The sequence below is a fragment of the Polyergus mexicanus genome, unplaced genomic scaffold (genome assembly GCF_030449975.1).
Source record: "Polyergus mexicanus isolate NDT 795.1 unplaced genomic scaffold, iyPolMexi1.0 SCAF_26, whole genome shotgun sequence".
Classification (NCBI taxonomy): domain Eukaryota; kingdom Metazoa; phylum Arthropoda; class Insecta; order Hymenoptera; family Formicidae; genus Polyergus; species Polyergus mexicanus.
Window position 1 is genome coordinate 2,641,562 of NW_027223346.1, and position 19,040 is coordinate 2,660,601.

General features: G+C 41.0%; 1 protein-coding gene across 1 annotated transcript; it reads left to right on the forward strand.

Annotated features, from left to right (window-relative positions):
• Positions 1 to 11,874: 11,874 nt before the first annotated feature.
• Positions 11,875 to 13,089, forward strand: LOC138943458 (stromelysin-1-like). Its single transcript, XM_070314312.1, has one exon. The coding sequence runs from the start codon at positions 11,875 to 11,877 to the stop codon at positions 13,087 to 13,089; it is 1,215 nt and encodes a 404-aa protein (XP_070170413.1).
• Positions 13,090 to 19,040: the final 5,951 nt, after the last annotated feature.

A 19,040-nucleotide genomic window follows, 5' to 3' on the forward strand; every position in this document is an offset into this window, starting at 1 on the left:
GGAGGGGAGAGAGAAATTTAGGAGGGAAATAGGAGAAATAAATATAGGAGGGGAAGAAGGAGGGACGGAAGAGGAGATAGAGAAAATGAATGAAAGGATAAAGAAGGCCTTGGAAGAGAGCGAGAAGGGGGAAGGAAAGGAAGAGAAAAGAAAAGGGGGGTGGTGGGATAAGGAGTGTATAGAGAAAAAGAAGGAAGTAAGGCGGAAGTTGAGGAAATGGAGGAGAGGAGAAGAAGAGAGAGGAAGGTATAGAGAGGAAAAGAGAGAATACAAGGAGATGTGTGAAAGGAAAAAGAAAGAGGAGGGAGAAAGATTAATAAGGGAAGCAGGAGAGGCGAGAACGGAAAGTAAAGTATGGGAGATAGTTAATAGGGAGAGGAGGAAAAGGAAAGGAGTAGAGGAAGGGATACAGATGAAGGAATGGAAGGAGTATTTTATGGGGTTATTAGGAGGAGTAGAAGAAAGAGTTCGGAGAGGAAGAGGGGGAAGGAATAGAAGAGAGATGGAAAGGGAAATAGAGTGGGAAGAAATAAATAGGATTATGAGTAATTTAAGGCTAAATAAAGCTATGGGGTTGGATAATATACCAAATGAAGTATGGAGATACGGGGGAGAAGATATAAGGAAATGGGTATGGGAAACGTGCAACAAGGTATGGAGAGGAGAGGGATGGCCAGAGGGATGGAAGGAAGGGATAATAGCACCGATTGTGAAAAAAGGAGAAGGGGATAAAGTTACGGATTATAGAGGAGTGACGCTTATGTCAACGCTGTATAAAATATACACAGTGATTCTGGCAGAAAGGTTAAGAGAGGAAGTAGAAGAGAAAGGTATAATACCAGAGAATCAGGCAGGATTTAGAAAGGGAAGAGGGGTGATGGACAATATATATGTATTGAATTATCTGGCGCAAAGACAGATTAGTAGGGAGAAAAAGAAATTAGTAAGTGTGTTTATAGACCTGAAAGCGGCTTTTGACTCAGTAGATAGGGGAGTGCTGGTAAGAGTCTTAAGGGAAAGAGGGGTTAGAGAGGGACTGATAGAAAGGATAGAAGAGGTGATAGGGGAGACAAAGAGTAGAGTGAGGATAGGAGAGGAAATAAGTGAAGAATTCTGGACGGGTAGAGGAGTGAGACAGGGTTGCCCATTAAGTCCGGTGTTATTTAACATAGTAATAGCAGATATGGAGGAGGAAATTGCCAAGGGAATTTGGGGTGGAGTTAAGTTGGGAGAGGGGAAGATATTCTCCATGGCATATGCAGACGATATAGTGCTGTTAGCGGAAGAGGAAGATGAGATGAGGGCAATGTTAGCAAGGACGGAAAGATATATGGACAATAAGAAACTGGAGGTGAACGTATTGAAAACAAAGGTCATGGTATTTAGAAAGGGAGGGGGTAGGAGAAAAAGAGTAAAGTGGATGTGGAAAGGGAAGAAGATAGAGGAGGTTAAAGAAATAAAGTATTTGGGATACGTGTTTCAGGCAAATGGTAGACAGGAAGGGCATGTAAAAGACAGGGTAAGGAAGGCGGTGGGAATTATGGGGCAAGTATGGAGTATAGGAAAGAGAAAATTTGGAAAAGATATAGGGAAGAGGATCTGGCTTTTTGATGTATTAGTTTGGACGGTGTTAAGTTATGGAGCAGAGGTATGGGGCTGGAAGGAGAGGGATAGAGTAGAGAAGGTAGAAGAAAGATTCTTAAAGTGGTTACTAGGAGTAGACAGGAGAACACCAGGATACATGGTAAGGGAGGAATTAAAAAGAGATAAACTTAGAAGTAGGGCGGCAAGAAGAGCATGGAATTTCGAAAAAAGACTAGAAGAAGGGAAAGGAGGGGGTTTAGCGAAGGAGTGTCTGGAAGAAATCAAGAAAAGAACAGAAAAGGAGAGAGGAGTGTCGGAATGGGAGAAGGAAAGAGAGAGATATTTCAGTGAAAAAGGGCTAGAGAATTTGGCATGGAATAGAGAGGGAGAGGGAGGGATGATAGAGTATGAGGAAGTGGAAAGGAAAGACAAGGAGTTACAGAGGGAGGAGAGAAAAGAAAGAATAGAGGAGTCGAGGTTTAATAGATGGTACAAGAGAATAAAGAGTGAGGGAATACCAAAGTATTTAAAAAAGGGTTGGTCGGAGAGGAGGTGGGGAAGGGTGACAAGATTTAGGCTAGGTAATGAAATGAGGGAAAGTAGGTATTGGGAAAGTGAAGAGAAAAAAGTATGTAGGGTGTGTAATAGAGAGAGAGAGACATGGGAGCATGTATGGGAGGGATGCGGGAGAGGAGAAGGAGAGGGAGAGGAAAGCTGGCAAGAGGCGGTGGAAAGAATATTAGGAGAGGAGGGGGAGGGGGAAGAATGGATGAAGGAAGTATTGAGGAGAAGGGAGGATAAGGCAGAGGGGAGGGAGGGGGAGGAAGAGAGGGAGTGAAAGAATGAGAGAGAGTGATTGAGAAAGGAAGGAAAGAGGAGAGAAGGTGAAGTAAAGGACTAAAAACCGGAAGCGGAGGTCCAAAATAGGTTAAGAAGAGTTAGGAATTTAGCGTGTGTGTGTGTATAGGCAGGAAGGAAAGATAGAATAAGGATAGCATAAGTTAGTTTAAGTAGTTTAAGTAGTATAAGTTAGACTAAGGAAATGTATGTGAGACGCTAAGGGAGGTAAATATTTGTAACCCCTTTGGGGAACAATAAAGATATTCTATTCTATTCTATTCTATTCTAAATACTTTTTCTATTTATGACATACACAATATCTTATTTATGTTGTATAAAATAAAGACGAATAAATTAATGTATTATTATGTAGGAAGACGAGAATATAGAAAGAATAAAAGTCAAAGAAATAAAAGAATATAATAATGGGGATGAAAGAATACAATAAAGAACGAGGAGCAAGCGAGATGACAAACATCAAACAGTTCCGAAGTCTCGTTCGCGAGGCTCTCTTTATCTATAATGTCTCGGGTTACATATCGTTCGTAAAATTTCTGTTTTTCGTATTTTATCGATATCAAAATAATTTTAATAGATTAATGAGATTCTTGCGATTAAAATAATACTAAACATGACATAAATCGGATAATTTTTAATCAGTTATGTTATTAAAATTATGATTACTTATTTCATTTAAAATAATCGGATTTATATCGTATTTGGTGTCATTTTAATCGCAAAAATGTAATTAATCCATTACAATTATTTTCATATATATAAAATGCGAAATACAAAAGTTTGATTTTCTATAGTAAGATGACATATATACGTGAAAGATTACAGATAAAAGGAGTCACGCGAGCGAGGCTTCGGAACTCTTTCATGTTTGTCATCTCACTTATTCCTTCATTCTTTCTCGCTCTCGCTTTTGTCGACTCTTCAGCGTCGGGGATCTTTCCTTATCTACAAAATATAAACATCTTCTAAATAAAAAATGAAACTTGTATTTTCCATTTCATCTGTATAAAAATAATTATAATGGATTAATGAGATTCTTGCGATTAAAATGACACGAAACATGACATAAATCGGATTATTTTTAATCAATTATGTTATTAAAATTATGATTACTTATTTCATTTAAAATTATCCGATTTATGTCATATTTGGTGTTATTTTAATTGCAAGAATCTCATTAATCCATTATAATTATTTTTATACTAATAAAATACAATATGAAAGTTTCAATTTTTATTTTATAAGATGTTTATATAAGGAAAGATCCCCGCGCGATGCTGGAGAGTCGACAAAAGCAATAGCGAGAAAGAATAAAGGAGCAAGCGAGACGACAAATATCGAAGAGTTCCGAAGTCTCGCTCGTGAGGCTCCCTTTATCTATAATCTTTCACGTTAGATTAATATATATAAATTATTATAAAATTTATATATATATACAGGGTGTCCGGCGTCAATCGCATCACCGGTCGTGTGCAGGTAGAGCAGATGAAATCGAGAAGAAAAATCCTTTACCTTTTTTTTCTATAACACTTAATAAAAGAGTTATTATTGAGTAAAGTCTGGCCAATCAGCGCCGATCTTTAGCCGGGCAATTTAAAAAACGAGTGTTGTGTTTGTGTAGTCATAGTGTGTTTATATAATAGGGCGAAAATGTAATGAGAAACGCTTGCCTCGCTTTGCCCGCAGACTTTCTTTAAAAAGAATAAGGGTCAAAAGGTTAGTATATTTATATACCATAATTCTAGAAGGAATTGTTTTAATGTATATTATATACTAATATGTCGCTAGATATAATTGAATTTTTTTTCCGTGCAGTTTACACAAAAATATAAGTATGATAATGTAATATTATATAAAAATGTAATATTTCAAGTTTCTTTTTTTATTTTTTGATTATATCTTTAAAGCAATTTCTAAATAGAAAACAACATAAAGACCTTTGTATAAAAAAATTGTAACATAAAATTAATCTTTAAATAGAATTTAGAATTACTACAATACATGAACATACACATTATATGTATATGATGCACATAGTATTTAGTACTCATATAGTATTTTTGTTATAAAGAAATAGACAGACATGGGCAAAAAAAAGAAAGAGAGAGAGAGAGAGAGAGAGAGAGAGAATAGGAATGAGTAAGCGAGGGAATGGCTGTACAACGATATATCGATTAATAATTCACATCAGTCGCTAAATATTAGTGAGCATAAAGTATTGCTACGGAGAAAGATCTAACTATTTCCTTTTTTTTCTTACTTTTGGCACTTGTATAGACACTTGCTCACTTACACTCATATCCTCTTTCTCTTTGCCCATTCTTCTCTGTCCATCTCTTTCTGATCCGAGCATACTATGTGTGTTATATATTATCTATATGCGATCTTTTCGTGAACTGGTTGTAAATATTTCATACCAGATGCGGTTTGCATGTGCGCTCTAAATATTGCCGAAATATTTGATCCCAGAAGCGATCTTTTCGTGAACTGGTTGTAAATATTTCATACCAGATGCGATTTGCATGTGCGCTCTAAATATTGCCGAAATATTTGATCCCAGAAGCGATCTTTTCGTGAACTGGTTGTAAATATTTCATACCAGATGCGGTTTGCGTGTGCGCTCTAAATATTGCCGAAATATTTGATCCCAGAAGCGATCTTTTCGTGAATTGGTTGTAAATATTTCATACCAGATGCGGTTTGCATGAGCGTTCTGGTTAAAAATATATCCCAGAGGCGATTTACGTGTGCTGGTTATTGTAAAAAATATCCCAGAGGCGATTTACATGTGCTGGTTATTGTAAAAAATATCCCAGAGGCGATTTACGTGTGCTGGTTATTGTAAAAAATATTCCAGAGGCGATTTACGTGTGCTGGTTATCGTAAAAAATATTCCAGAGGCGATTTACGTGTGCTGGTTATTGTAAAAAATATCCCAGAGGCGATTTACGTGTGCTGGTTATCGTAAAAAATATTCCAGAGGCGATTTACGTGTGCTGGTTATTGTAAAAAATATCCCAGAGACGATTTACGTGTGCTGGTTATTGTAAAAAATATCCCAGAGGCGATTTACGTGTGCTGGTTATTGTAAAAAATATCCCAGAGGCGATTTACGTGTGCTGGTTATCGTAAAAAATATTCCAGAGGCGATTTACGTGTGCTGGTTATTGTAAAAAATATCCCAGAGGCGATTTACGTGTGCTGGTTATTGTAAAAAATATCCCAGAGGCGACTTACGTGTGCTGGTTATCGTAAAAATTATTCCAGAGGCGATTTACGTGTGCTGGTTATCGTAAAAAATATTCCAGAGGCGATTTACGTGTGCTGGTTATCGTAAAAAATATTCCAGAGGCGATTTACGTGTGCTGGTTGCTTTACAATATTTTGAACCGGATGAGATTTAATAGTTATGTAAGATTAGCAATATAACCGTTATTATATATTATTATACATATATATGTATTGTGCTATTGTATGTATGTATGTATGTATCTATGTATGTATGTATGTATATATATATATATATATATATATATATATACATAAAAGGCACACATATATATATAACAATACATGCACACACACACATACACATGGCCAAATATTATTCCTCTTGGAAAGATATATGGAAAGGCACACACACACACGTACATATATATATATATATATATATATATATATATATATATATATATATAAGTCCATGTAAGTAATGTGTGCAATTGTGTTCAAATATGCAATAAAGGCAGACACGTGTATATGTTATACTGTTATCTATACGCTTAGATACGCTTAGATATGCGTGCGAGGCAATAGAGCAGTAGAAATACACGATGTTGTCCGATTTCAATATATTGAACACAATTCTCTTTCAAATATGCATAAAACATGCAGAAATATTAATATTGGTAACAGCGGAACTAAAATTATTGATATTATCGATAATTTCCGGTATTATCGATAATTTTAGTTACGCTTAGATGAGGGCGCTAACCCGTCGGAGTTCGGCCGTCGCTCCGGCATCCTCTTAAAGATACAATGGCGAATGCCTCATATAGTATTGAATGATGTTAATAAATTAAGATTATTGCGCGTGCGCACGTTAGATAGTGGACGATACCTGAGCGTTGCTTTTCGCTCGTGGGATCTCTACGAGTTTCCGCTTCTACAGAGCACGACCAAACACTCGTGGGCCGTCAAAGCGGCGACACAACTCGAGAAACCGCGATACGTTATCTTCGCGCTACAATCTGGAAAGATGAACGTTCTGTCCGAGGAGCCTTCTTTATTCGACGATTGCAAACTAACTAATGTCAAACTGTATCTTAATTCCGATTTTTATCCTTACGACGACATGAATCTAGATTTCGATAAACATAAAGTCGCCGTGTTATACGATATGTATTCGAAATTTCGAAAAACGTACTACGGATGCGAAAACGACGAAACACTCTTAAATCTAAATAAATTTTTAACTCACGGCCCACTCGTAGTCATCGACTGTTCTCGACAGAACGAGTCGATCAAAAGCGCCACTGTGGACGTTCGCATAGAGTTCGACTGCAAGGAAAACATCCCCTCTAACACCACAGCTTACTGTCTTATTATTCACGATCGAGTGGTAGAATACAATCCGCTCACTAACGTCGTGCGCAGAATCGTGTAAGCGCGACGATACTCGAAAAAATATGGAGAAAGAATAAAACGCTTAGAAAAATCTAGAAAGAAACACTTCGAGTATCGCTAACAACGACGATGGACGCGCCGATCTTTGTCGATCTTCAAGGTTTCGTAGTTAACGAAAAATTCGTCGCGAAAGAAGTAGCCGTGTTAAGAAATGGTGTGGAATTGACGCATCACATCTTTCGCCCGCCGATGTCGTGGGATCTGCTCACGAGAGCGGAAAAATCGCGAGCGTGTTGGCTGATATCGAATCATCACCAGCTAAAGTGGAACGATGGACACACGAATTACGGGTCGATGAAAAAACTCGTTCGAGACGCATATGTCGAGGATCTAGCCCCGATTCGACGGTGCAGATCTATGTCAAAGGTCACGAGAAGAAGAAGTGGCTGATCGAGATTTTAGGAAATGTCGCCGACGATCGCGACATAGCCGTCTCCGTCGAGACTATCGACGCCGATTACGAAGACATCGAACGTCTGGAGACTCTGAACGCTTCGCGGGCCTTTCGTTGCGGATATCACGCGAAAAATTGCGCGTTAGAAAACGCGTGCAAACTGCACGATTGGTGGTTCAAGCGGCGCGATCGTTTGCGCGATATGCGCGATTGATTTTATATTATAAATTATATTATAAATTATATTATAAATTATATGATAAATTATAAATTATAAATTATAAATTATATTATAAATTATATTATAAATTATATTACATTATTGTATATTATTGTATATAATCTGTGGGGTATCGTAGAGGCGTGTTCGCCTTCAGAAGATGGCGCGAGGGATAGGTCGAGCGTACAGAGGTGAAGTCAATCACGAGACTTCTTTTGTGGAGGGAACCGATGCGCAGTAGCTCGGGCGAGGGTGGAAGAGCTGGTGTAGTCCTGGGGGGCGTATAGCCAGGCTCTTCCCGGTCCGTCCCTGTCTGCGTAGCCGCCTCCTGGGTGTTGGTCTCCCAGTCACTGTCGGATTGAGTACCGCTGTCCGCTACTTCCCGTGAGGGGTACTGAGTACCGCGATGGATTCGTATTGCCGGTTGCGACTGTGTCCAACTGTCTCGATGGTGAAGTGGAGAGGCCGCTAGCGGTGATAGTAGCGGTGGCGGCAGGCTCCACGGCGTCGATGGTGATGTGTATCGCCGTACCCTGATGTCCCACTGACTCAGAAAAAAGCGTGGCGGTCGGGTGAATTCCACAGGCGCCAGCTCTATCGGGTGTAGCGTCCACTCCCTGAAGCTCGTACACGTATGGTTGCCTGTAAGTCCTGGTGTCTTTTCTCCCCCACTGATGGGCTGCCGACTAGTCCCGGGTGAAGTGGGAGGCAGCTGTGGTCGAGGAAGACTCAGGTCCTGTGGTACTACAGGAGGCAGCGTAGGCTGTCGCTAATTCAAAAGAATTCGTGAGCTCGAACTGACTGACGGGCAGGAGGTCCTCTCCGCAGTCAGAGCGGGCTGCGAATTGAAGGCTTCTCGCCGTGCGCCGTCTTATAAGCCCCACTCACTGGATTTCACTTGCTGGCGCCGACTCCCGCTCGTGGCCGCCTCCCGGTAAGCCTCCGTGGCTCGCGCGGTGCTCGCGCGCGGGTTTCACGTGCTCCGCGCGTGAGAATTCGTTCGCGCGTCTACCGGGTAGTTCGTGCGTAATTGTGGTGGTTTCTCAAGCCGCCACAAATCTATAAATTTAAGTTATATATAATGTATCAAATTAATTATATATTTTAAACTTTATATATAATTATAATGTATTGAGTCAATTATATAATCTATAAGTTTAATCATGAATATATTAGTTATACTTATACTGTTGCAAAATACACGTTATACGAACGAACCGCGTTTTTCCTTTATCGCGGTCGCATCCTTTATCGCGGTCGCGTAACAAACTTAATTATAGAGATTTTAAATCTATTTAAATATACTATTTAAATATACTATATTTAATGCGGACACAGATGGTTATTACGAGAAGCGCGAGAACGAGAGGATGCGGAAGAAGGAAAGAAAAGCGTAAAGAATCAACGTTTCGCTTAACGTATAGCATTTATTCATAAAAATCATATCTTACAAATGCGCTTCATTAACGCGTAAAATTACTTCGTGTCGAACGGTTGCGAGTCGGGCTCATAGTTCGCCAATCGTACATCCGCCCGCGATTCACCCTCGTCGACCGTCGCCGGTTCGGCCTCGTCCTCCATCGATCGCAATTCGAGCTCCTCGCCGATCGGTCGCGATTCGGGCTCCTCGTCGATCGGCGATGCGACGATTCGCCTAACCTCGGGAACGGCGAAGTCGCGCAACGCGCTATGAACGCTTTGCGCTTGTGCGAGCATAGTCCTCGTTCTAGTTATTAAATCGTAGAGCGATTCTCGCGCCGTTCTTATACAGCTCTCTATTTCTTGTCTAAAATACAAAAGTAATGTAACGTTTCACCTTTCCCGTACGCCGCGGATCAAGGCTCGCCGGTGCCAGGATTCGGGAGAAGGGGGAAACTCCAACTTACTTTACCTTTGGGTAATCGGTTTAAACAAGTCTGTTTATTCAAGCTGTTATACGAAAGATATTTAACACTCAAAGCTATGCGCGAAGCAACATGCGGGAACGGTGCGCGTACAGAGTTTCATGCGTGAGCGGTTGTTATTCACAAGGCAACGTGTAAGCACGGTGCGTACAGAGTTTTGCGCGTGGAGCTCGGGAAGCGAGCGTGGCTCAAGCGGCCGTGTTCTGCATTCGCGGTGTTCGCATGCAATTAAACTACGATTATTATTTGTGGTACAGTCCAGATCTTAAACACTACGGGGTGTCGCGGGGCCCTCAATGTAATTCCAACTGCCTGACTGCCTTATCCTTAAAAGGACGGGGCGTCGGCGTTCTCGGCGTTCTATCCTTAAAAGGACTGACGCTCCCGTAGTAGTTTGAGGGCCGTGGGTGAAGATAGCAACGGCGCGACACTGGCGGGAATCCTAAGGTCTAATTAACTCTCTAGTCAAAAGCCGCGGTATGTACAATGCGGTCTTATAATACGAACGGGTCGCGGTATATATACAACCGGTGCTAGAATCTATCAGGGCGTGGAGGCCGGAGCGGTCTTACTGATTACGGTATAGGTACAACGGTATTACAATGTATCAGGCCGCGGTATATGTACAAAGCGGTACTAGAAGCTACTAGAACACGGAGACCAAAGCGGTCTTACGATATAAACGGGTCACGGTATATATACAAACGCTCTTACGGTATAACGCGGTGCGAACTTATCGACTAGCAGGATGCGCCGTCCCAGCAACCGGGAAGCCCGGCCTAATTACGGGAAGCCCGTAGCCTGGTGTAACGCGAGAGGTGGTTCAGGATCCGGAGAGTTGTACGTGACAGGAATCAGGATCGGGAACTGGTCCCGCTACGCTCGCCGGAGCGCCTTATATACCGGCGGCCGGCCTCCCACTCACACGAGTCGGCGCGTGGTGGGGCGGCCCCACGGTAGGGCCGCGACACGGGTGTGGAAGTTTAGGGGCGCCATAGGCGCCGAGCCTCAAAATTGCGGGCGGCTGGTCGGCCCGCGAGGCTGGTAACGTATCGTTACAGTAAAAATTAGTAAAAATTAGTAAAAGTAAAAATTAGTAAAAATATTATAATTTATTATAATTTATTATAATTTATTATAATTTATTATAATTTATTATAATTTCAATTAGATACTTACATTAAACGCGCGATATCTACGTCTTCGTTCAACTGAAAGGCGAGTCTAAACGAATCCGGACTATTTTCAATAACACCTTGCGCCTCCGTACGCAAATCCGTGGCAAGGTCTCCCAGAACGTAGGACTTTATCGCGATTAAATCTCCGTTTACATTAATATAATCGGCCGCGTTAATTATCTGTCCGATTCGTTCCATATCGAACAGTTCACGACCGATTTTAACTCTCGCCACTTCGCGTTCCGCCGTTTCGCGCTTCGTTATCTCGCGAGCGAGAATACTTTAACGCTTTTCGAAACGATCTCGCGTTTTATAAAGATCGACGCGCGGATGTCGCGGTACGATTTATCGATCGCGCCGCATCTTCCTTCCGCGACCGCTCCGTCGCCGGAAGGGGGGTATCTCTACTCGCTCATCGAGTGTCCTTTTTAGAGGACACATGAATAATAAAAATAGAAATAACAAAAAACATCCGTTAGATAACGCGCATTCCGAATACTCGGCGAACAAGGAGATCATCGTTACCGGAAAGAAGTATCTAGGGGGCATCTCAGGGGTATCTCTAATTTATCGTTGCCGGAAGGAGATATCTCTAATCGCTCATCGAGTGTCCTTCTTAGGGGACAAACGAATAATAAAATAGAAATAACAGAAAACATCCGTTAGATAACGCGCATCGTTGAAAGGGATATCTTTAATCGCTCATCGAATGTCCTTCTTAGAGGACAAACGAATAATAAAATAGAAATAACAGAAAACATCCGTTAGATAACGCGTATCGTTGGAAGGGATATCTTTAATCGCTCATCGAGTGTCCTTCTTAGAGGACAAACGAATAATAAAATAGAAAAAACAAAAGAGGAACTTGAGCGCGTCCACTAGATAACGCGCATTCCGAACGCTCGACGTCGAAAAAGACGCGTTTCCCTCTCCCTCTCCCCACCCACCCACATTATTCGTCGCCGATAAAAATAGGCGTCTCGCGGAACGCGCGAATCAATCGCGCTCGGCGTCTCTCAACAGTTTACCGCGTCTTCCCCGCTTCGCGCGATGACTAACACGAGGACGGTTCTCGCTCTAGCGACGATGCTCGTCGCCACGACGGTCGCCGCGCCCTTCGACTCGGAAAGAATCGAGGCGCTTCGTTTTCTGCGCGTATACAGTTTTCTAAAAGACGATGGAGAATCACTGTCGTCCGATAACGCGACATCTCTGCGTCGCGCGCTATCGCTGTTTCAAGAATATTATCAATTATCGGGAAACGGCGCGTTAAACGCCGTTACGCTTCACCTTATGCGTAAACCGCGATGCGGTCTCGCGGATATTCCCGATCGCGCGTATAGTCCGATCGCGCGAAAATGGCCGAAGACGCGTCTCGCATGGAATTTTCAGGTGGCTAGCGAGGAAATCTCGCGAACGGCCGAAACGGCGTTCGCGTTATGGGCGGCGAACTCATCGCTAACTTTCGCGCGCGACCCGTTACACCCCGATATATTAATATCGTATCGAACGGTCGCGCACACTTACGCGAATCGTCGAAACGTCGGTATTTGCCCGGCGGCCTTCGACGGTCCGGGAGGAGTTCTAGCTCACGCGTTCTTTCCCTCTGGAACAACCGACTTCACATCGGAGATACACGTCGACGATTCCGAACCATGGCACGTGTATCTAAACAAAAATCTTCCCGACACGCATCACCTGCTACAAACGCTAACGCACGAGATCGGCCACGCATTGGGTCTACAGCATAGCATGCGCAATGACTCTATAATGTTCCCGTATATACCCGACATCGAGAATCAATTTCCAGTTAAGCTGAGCATAGAAGACATTCTCGCTATACAGAATCTGTACGGATCTCATGACGACGGAAACTATCCAACGGCGACTCCCGCGACCACCGCGGCGCCCGCGACGACGAGCGTCGCGCCGACCGACCCAGCGCGCGCGGATCTCTGCGCATTGCGGCGCGTAGACGCCGCGCTAATAATGAATCATCGATTATATATAGCTAATCGCCGCAACGTATGGTCGGTCGACATGACCGAGAAACGCTACGGTAGACCCATGACGCTCACGGATTACGCGACGTTTCTACCGGCGAATTTCACGCGTCTATCCGCCGCATATCGAAGACCCTCGGGCGATCTCGCGCTATTCGCGAATGATTCGATCTACCTCGCGGAATATCCCAGCCTTAAACTAAAATCGGGTTGGCCGAGATATCTCCACTTCCCCGAAACGTTAAAATCAACGCAGCAATAAATACGCATACGGGACGAACCTACGCTATATACGACGATGATAAAGTCGCGAAAATCGACGAGTGTCACATGATAGTCATTAGACACGCTCCATTAAAAGATATATTTCCCGGAATTCCGTCCGAGATAACGTCGGCCTTCCGATACATCGATGGTAATCTATATTTCTTCGCCAAACGTCAGTTCTACGCTTTCAATGAATTCACGAATATCGTAACCTCGGCGGGTCCTTTCGATCTACGCGCGCTCGGCATCGAGTGTCCTACGGATGGACTGCTAAGGCAATTGCGCGATCTCCTTAGTCGCGTCTATCGTCTCAGCGATACGATCGAGAAAGAGAGGATCGACGATGAGAACGACTAGAGCGACCCTACCGTTATTTTTTAAAAATAGAATATATAAGAGAATATATAAGAGAAAACGCGCGAAAGGGGAAGAAGCGATCTCTACACGAGTATATAAAGACCGTCCATCCGTTAAACGCTTCATTATTGACGGAGAACACCGAAGCTAACGCGCGAAAAAGAACAAACGAGAAAGAACGAGAAAAAACGAGCGACGATGTACGCGACAATGGGGGGACAACCGCAGCAGCAACACTCATTCGACGATCAATCGAGACTAACCGAACGAGACCGCGAAGATAGCGCGAAATACGCTAAAAAAGCTAAAATGGACAATGGGTAAGACTATCGAACATTTATTCGAACTAATAATTCGCTAGCACCGTTTCTCTCATCGCTCATATCTATTTTTAGACGAGATCGCGATCGGACGCCAAGACACGACGCGGACGTCTCGGTCGCGCGACCGCTCAGAATCTTAGAAAGACGCTATCCATTGACCAAAACCGCATATAAACATCTGAAAATTAGCGTTAACGTCAGCCGACCCTCTTTCGTAGAAATCGTCCTCGGAGATTGTCACGGCAAAGAGATCTCGCTAACGCCGGATACGTGGAAGGAACTGCTCGATCTACGACCCGCGCTTCTGTCGCACTTTCGCTCCGACGAGCGCGACGAGGCGCGCCCGACGCCAATACACATCGGAGAGTTGACGCTACGATTCGGCAAACTCAACAATCTCCGAATACTTCGTCTCGAAACGCCTAAAATTCGTCTAGCCGTATCGAAGAGCACCGTCGTAAATATATTAAATCTAGAACTTTGCGTCAACCGCATCGTTGCATCTTTAAGCGGTTTAACCGCGCGCGTGGACAACAAGCTAACTCGTTTCCTCGACATCGCGGCAGGCGCTCGCGATAAGGCGCTTATTCCCGCGATGATACGCGAGAGCGATAACTTCGACCGCAACGATATAATCGATTGCGAACTGCAGGCTCTGCTCTTCGGAGAATCGTGATACGCTTACTCGCGTACTCGTATTATCGTATTATTAATATATTTAAAAATTTGTAAAAGAAAACAATAAAAACAATAAAAACACTTCTCCTCTTTCGCTAGAACGACGATATCTCTTTATTTCACGACCTTTCGAAAATTCGCCATCTCGCTAAAACGACAAGCGCGCTCGTATCGCCGCTAACGCGCGCCTCGAGAAGAGGAGAGCGACGAGGGACGCCCCTCCGTCCGCTCGACCACCCACCGACGATCCCCCGCCCCCTCGACGCCGGGCGCCCGGCGCCCGCTCGCAGATCGCGCGCTAGAAGCGGCGCGCCCCCCCCAAAGAATCGCGACAGCGGATCGCGCGCTAGAAGCGGCGCACCCCCCTAAAGAATCGCGACAGTGGATCGCGCGCTAGAAGCGGCGCGCGCCCCGAAAGAACGAGTCGCGTCAAAGTCGCGAATCGGGAGGAACCGCCACCCCCCGAGCGCCATCTCTCGAGCGCTCTCGGCGACTCGTACCCACCGCTTCCCCCCGGCCGCGCTTCCCCTCTCACCCTACTTACCCCCCCATGCACCCGCCCAGCCCGCTCTCCATCCCTCGAGCGCCTACAAACTGCTCCGAAACTATCTCTCTCTCTTCCTCCCCAACGGTACCCTCTCTCTCACACTCACGACAAACTGAGCCAAAACCGGCCATACTATCCTACTGAGATATATCATTTATATGGGAATTAAACTCCTACTTTTTGTGCTTCAAACAAACAGTTTACAAATATTTACCGTGCTCAATTCAATCAGTTTAATATTCTGAATCTTGTATTGGGCTTATATCAGATATAATTAGAAATTAAACTGATTGAACACTACTACGCTTTAAATCTTACATTACTAGCCAAACCTTGCAGACTTTATATTCATTTGCAAGAATACAAGAAAATACATCATCTAACGAAGAAATTAGTAAATCGTTCGCATATTTAAATGAAATGAATCGATTTTTAATAACAAAAAATCTAATTGTCTAAGATACATATTTGATTAAATATTATATATTGATTAATATTATGTATTTGGGATGGCTTTACATAATGAATGGTGCTTTTCCACACCACCCATGGGGTATCACCAATGGCGCGTTCGGTTTTTTAAAGTGGACCTTCGCCTGGAGCCCTATTATACCACTGTATGTTACATATTTTATTGTATCTTTCATTTACAAGTGTGATGTCTTTTAAAGATAAGATATTTTTTATTTTATTTTCAACATTATTATTACATATCATTAACCGATGATGGACCAGCAATGTCATCAATGTCAGCAGCATATAATGTAAGACTGTTCATTTTCTTAGGGCAAGTAAAATATAATTTTTCCGATGACATGAGAGATAAATGCTTTTCATTAATCTCCATGTCTAGAACAGTTCGTTTTCTCGTTTTTAGTGCTGATTTTAATACACAAATAGCATTTACACACGCGGGCGAAAGTTTATTTCGTTTTTTTTGTTTTTATATCAGATAGAAAAGAAAACATTCTTTCTGGGTCAGCATTTGAATTTGGAAGTGATCTTACAGCATTCAAAAGAGTCTTCAGGTTGGGATATTTACGTTTTAAAATTTCTTTCCACATCTCATCAAAGTTTAATTTAGAAAAATGTTCTTTTTCTGCTATTGTAAAATCGAGATGTAAAGCATGCCACTCTTTTTTTAATGCATTTTCGTCAAAACCACTGAGGGTTTGAGCGATAAAAGAAACATCATTAAATGATGTTTCTCTATCGATGTTACATAATGCTGCGTTTAATTGAAAAACCTTTAATTTATATAAAAATTTATCTTTAATGGGCAATCTTTTACTAATCTCTTCGGCAGCAGTCACGTAAAATTGTAAACAATTATCTCGAACATTTCCAATTATGTCTGCGTGTCCTTCTTTCATTAAACTCTCGAGATATTCTTCACATTCAAATCCTACATTTATATTATTTAAAGATTTTTGGTTTTCTTTTTCAGAAAATTTAAAATCATCATTACATACATATTTTAGAAGCTCTGGTTTCAAAAAGTGTTTACAAACTGTTATTAAAAGCTCTACTGATTTTGGCTGCAATAAATGAATTCTTGTTTGCAGAGCTTGGAAAAATGCATTGAAAGAATTTAAAAAATTCAAAATATGTTTTAAAAATAGCAAATATGCTTTTACATCAGGATTTTGCATTATAGATAATAAATTTTCTTCTGACTTTGATTTTTCACTTACGACCATTTCGGTCAAAAAAAGCTTGGTAGTATCCCACAACTCAAGATGTCTTTCAACACATGAATGGCGAGAAAGCCACCGTGTATCAGACAACTTTAAAATTTTATGATTTGTTTCCTGAAAACATTCGCTAAATTCTTGATAAATAGCAGCACGCTTGGGACTACTGTTAATATAATTCGCCATCTTTTTTAAAAATTCTTCACAATATTCCGGTATTTTTGCACATGCAGCATGTGCAGCCAATGCAGCGGAATGGCATGGACATGAAAATGTTAATAAATTTTTACAAACTTCTTGTAATTTTTTTTTGAACGATAGATGTTTTCCTATCATGACAGATGCATTGTCGCATGATAGGGCAACAATATTTAAAAATGGAATGTTTAATTTCCACATTTCATATTTAAATGCATTAAATAATTTTTCCGCGCTGCTATTTCTCGCATCAATATTAATTAATTTAACTAATTGCGTGCGAATATCTAATGTTTCAGAATCAACATATCGAACAAGAAACGTCATCCATTTTTCATTACTAATATCAGACGTTTCGTCAATAAAAATTGTAAATTTCGTATTTTGAATGTTACTGATCACACGGGCCGTCTCAACCGGATACAATACATTGGAAATTATACTTTTACATTTTGTTCGACCCATGGTCATACTTTTCAATACGTTACGATCTTTTCCTACTTCTTGGAAAAAACTAAGAATTTCTTTTGCCGTTTGATGCGAAACATTCTTATCAGCAATTAACGCGGCATATCGAATTTCTGCTGATTCCTTTCGCTCTTCAAATGACAAAAGTGATTCGTCCGTCATGTTGATACTTTCATCCATATTCTTTGTTTCTGTTTTATTATTTTGACATATTTTTATGTGTGTTATTGATTCTGCATGACGATAAATTTGTGATAAACCACCAATCATAGATTTATTACAAAATGAGCAAAAGACGAATTATTGTCATGTGATACTTCGCGTAGCCATGGCTTAAATAATTCGATCTCTAGCCATTGTTGTTTAAATTTATGTTTTTTTGTTAATTTTTTATTTAAATTCTTATTGTCAGCATTTAATAATAATGATGTACTTTCTTTCATATTATTTTTGTGGCACGCAGAATCCGCATGTCTTAAAACATGTGTGTTGCACGAAATATTTTTATTACATATAATACAATGATAAAAACTATCATCAGAAGATACTTTACGTATCCAAGATTTAATTCTATCATCACTAAGCCAAGCTTCTGAAAAGCTTCGCTTAGATTTTTTTCTTAATTCATCACACATTTTTATATACAGCAAAAGATAGGCAGAAACAAAGAATTAAAGAAGAATGAATCAAGTAAAAGATAAAAAATAAACAATAGGGACTCACAATCAGAATTGATTCAGCTTCTTAGATATCAAGACTTCACCAGACACGTATCAAAAAATACGTTGACTCGCAAGTACAAAGCAACGAAATTATCTCACAGAAGCGCCGTGAAACAACAGATCGCATATGAAACAAATGCACGGCGTACGAAACAAATGAACAGTCTTACATTATATGCTGCTGACATTGATGACATTGCTGGTCCATCATCGGTTAATGATATGTAATAATAATGTTAAAAATAAAATAAAAAGTATCTTGTCTTTAAAAGACATCACACTTATAAAAAACAAGTGTGTAAAATATATCTTGTCTGTAAAAGACATCACACTTGTACAAAACAAGTGTGTAAAAAATATCTTGTCTATAAAAGACATCACACTGGTAAATGAAAGATACAATAAAATATGTAACATACAGTGGTATAATAGGGCTCCAGGCGAAGGTCCACTTTAAAAAACCGAACGCGCCATTGGTGATACCCCATGGGTGGTGTGGAAAAGCACCATTCATTATGTAAAGCCATCCCAAATACATAATATTAATCAATATATAATATTTAATCAAATATGTATCTTAGACAATTAGATTTTTTGTTATTAAAAATCAGGGTTGGGAAAGTTACTTTATAAAAGTAACTCGTTACCGTTACCGTTATTTTTTCTAAAAAGTAACTCGTTACCGTTACTCGTTACTAATTTTAAAAAGTAACTCGTTACCGTTACAGTTACTAAAAAATAACGAGTCGTTACAATTTCCGTTACTTTTTTACAATACAAACTAATAAATTATTTTGCATAAGAAAAACTTTTAAAAAATTGTAAGCAAGATTTCATTCAAGGTTTATTACAAAATAAATGATTAAATTTTATCGAAATTCTTTATTAAATTTTAATAAAATTTGTTGCTCCATAGTATCATCATTTAAATTCCCTCTTTGTGGTGTTAATACAGAGCC

Excerpts from the sequence above, each read along its gene's own strand:
- LOC138943458 (XM_070314312.1), top strand. The coding sequence starts at position 11,875 with ATGACTAACACGAGGACGGTTCTCGCTCTAGCGACGATGCTCGTCGCC.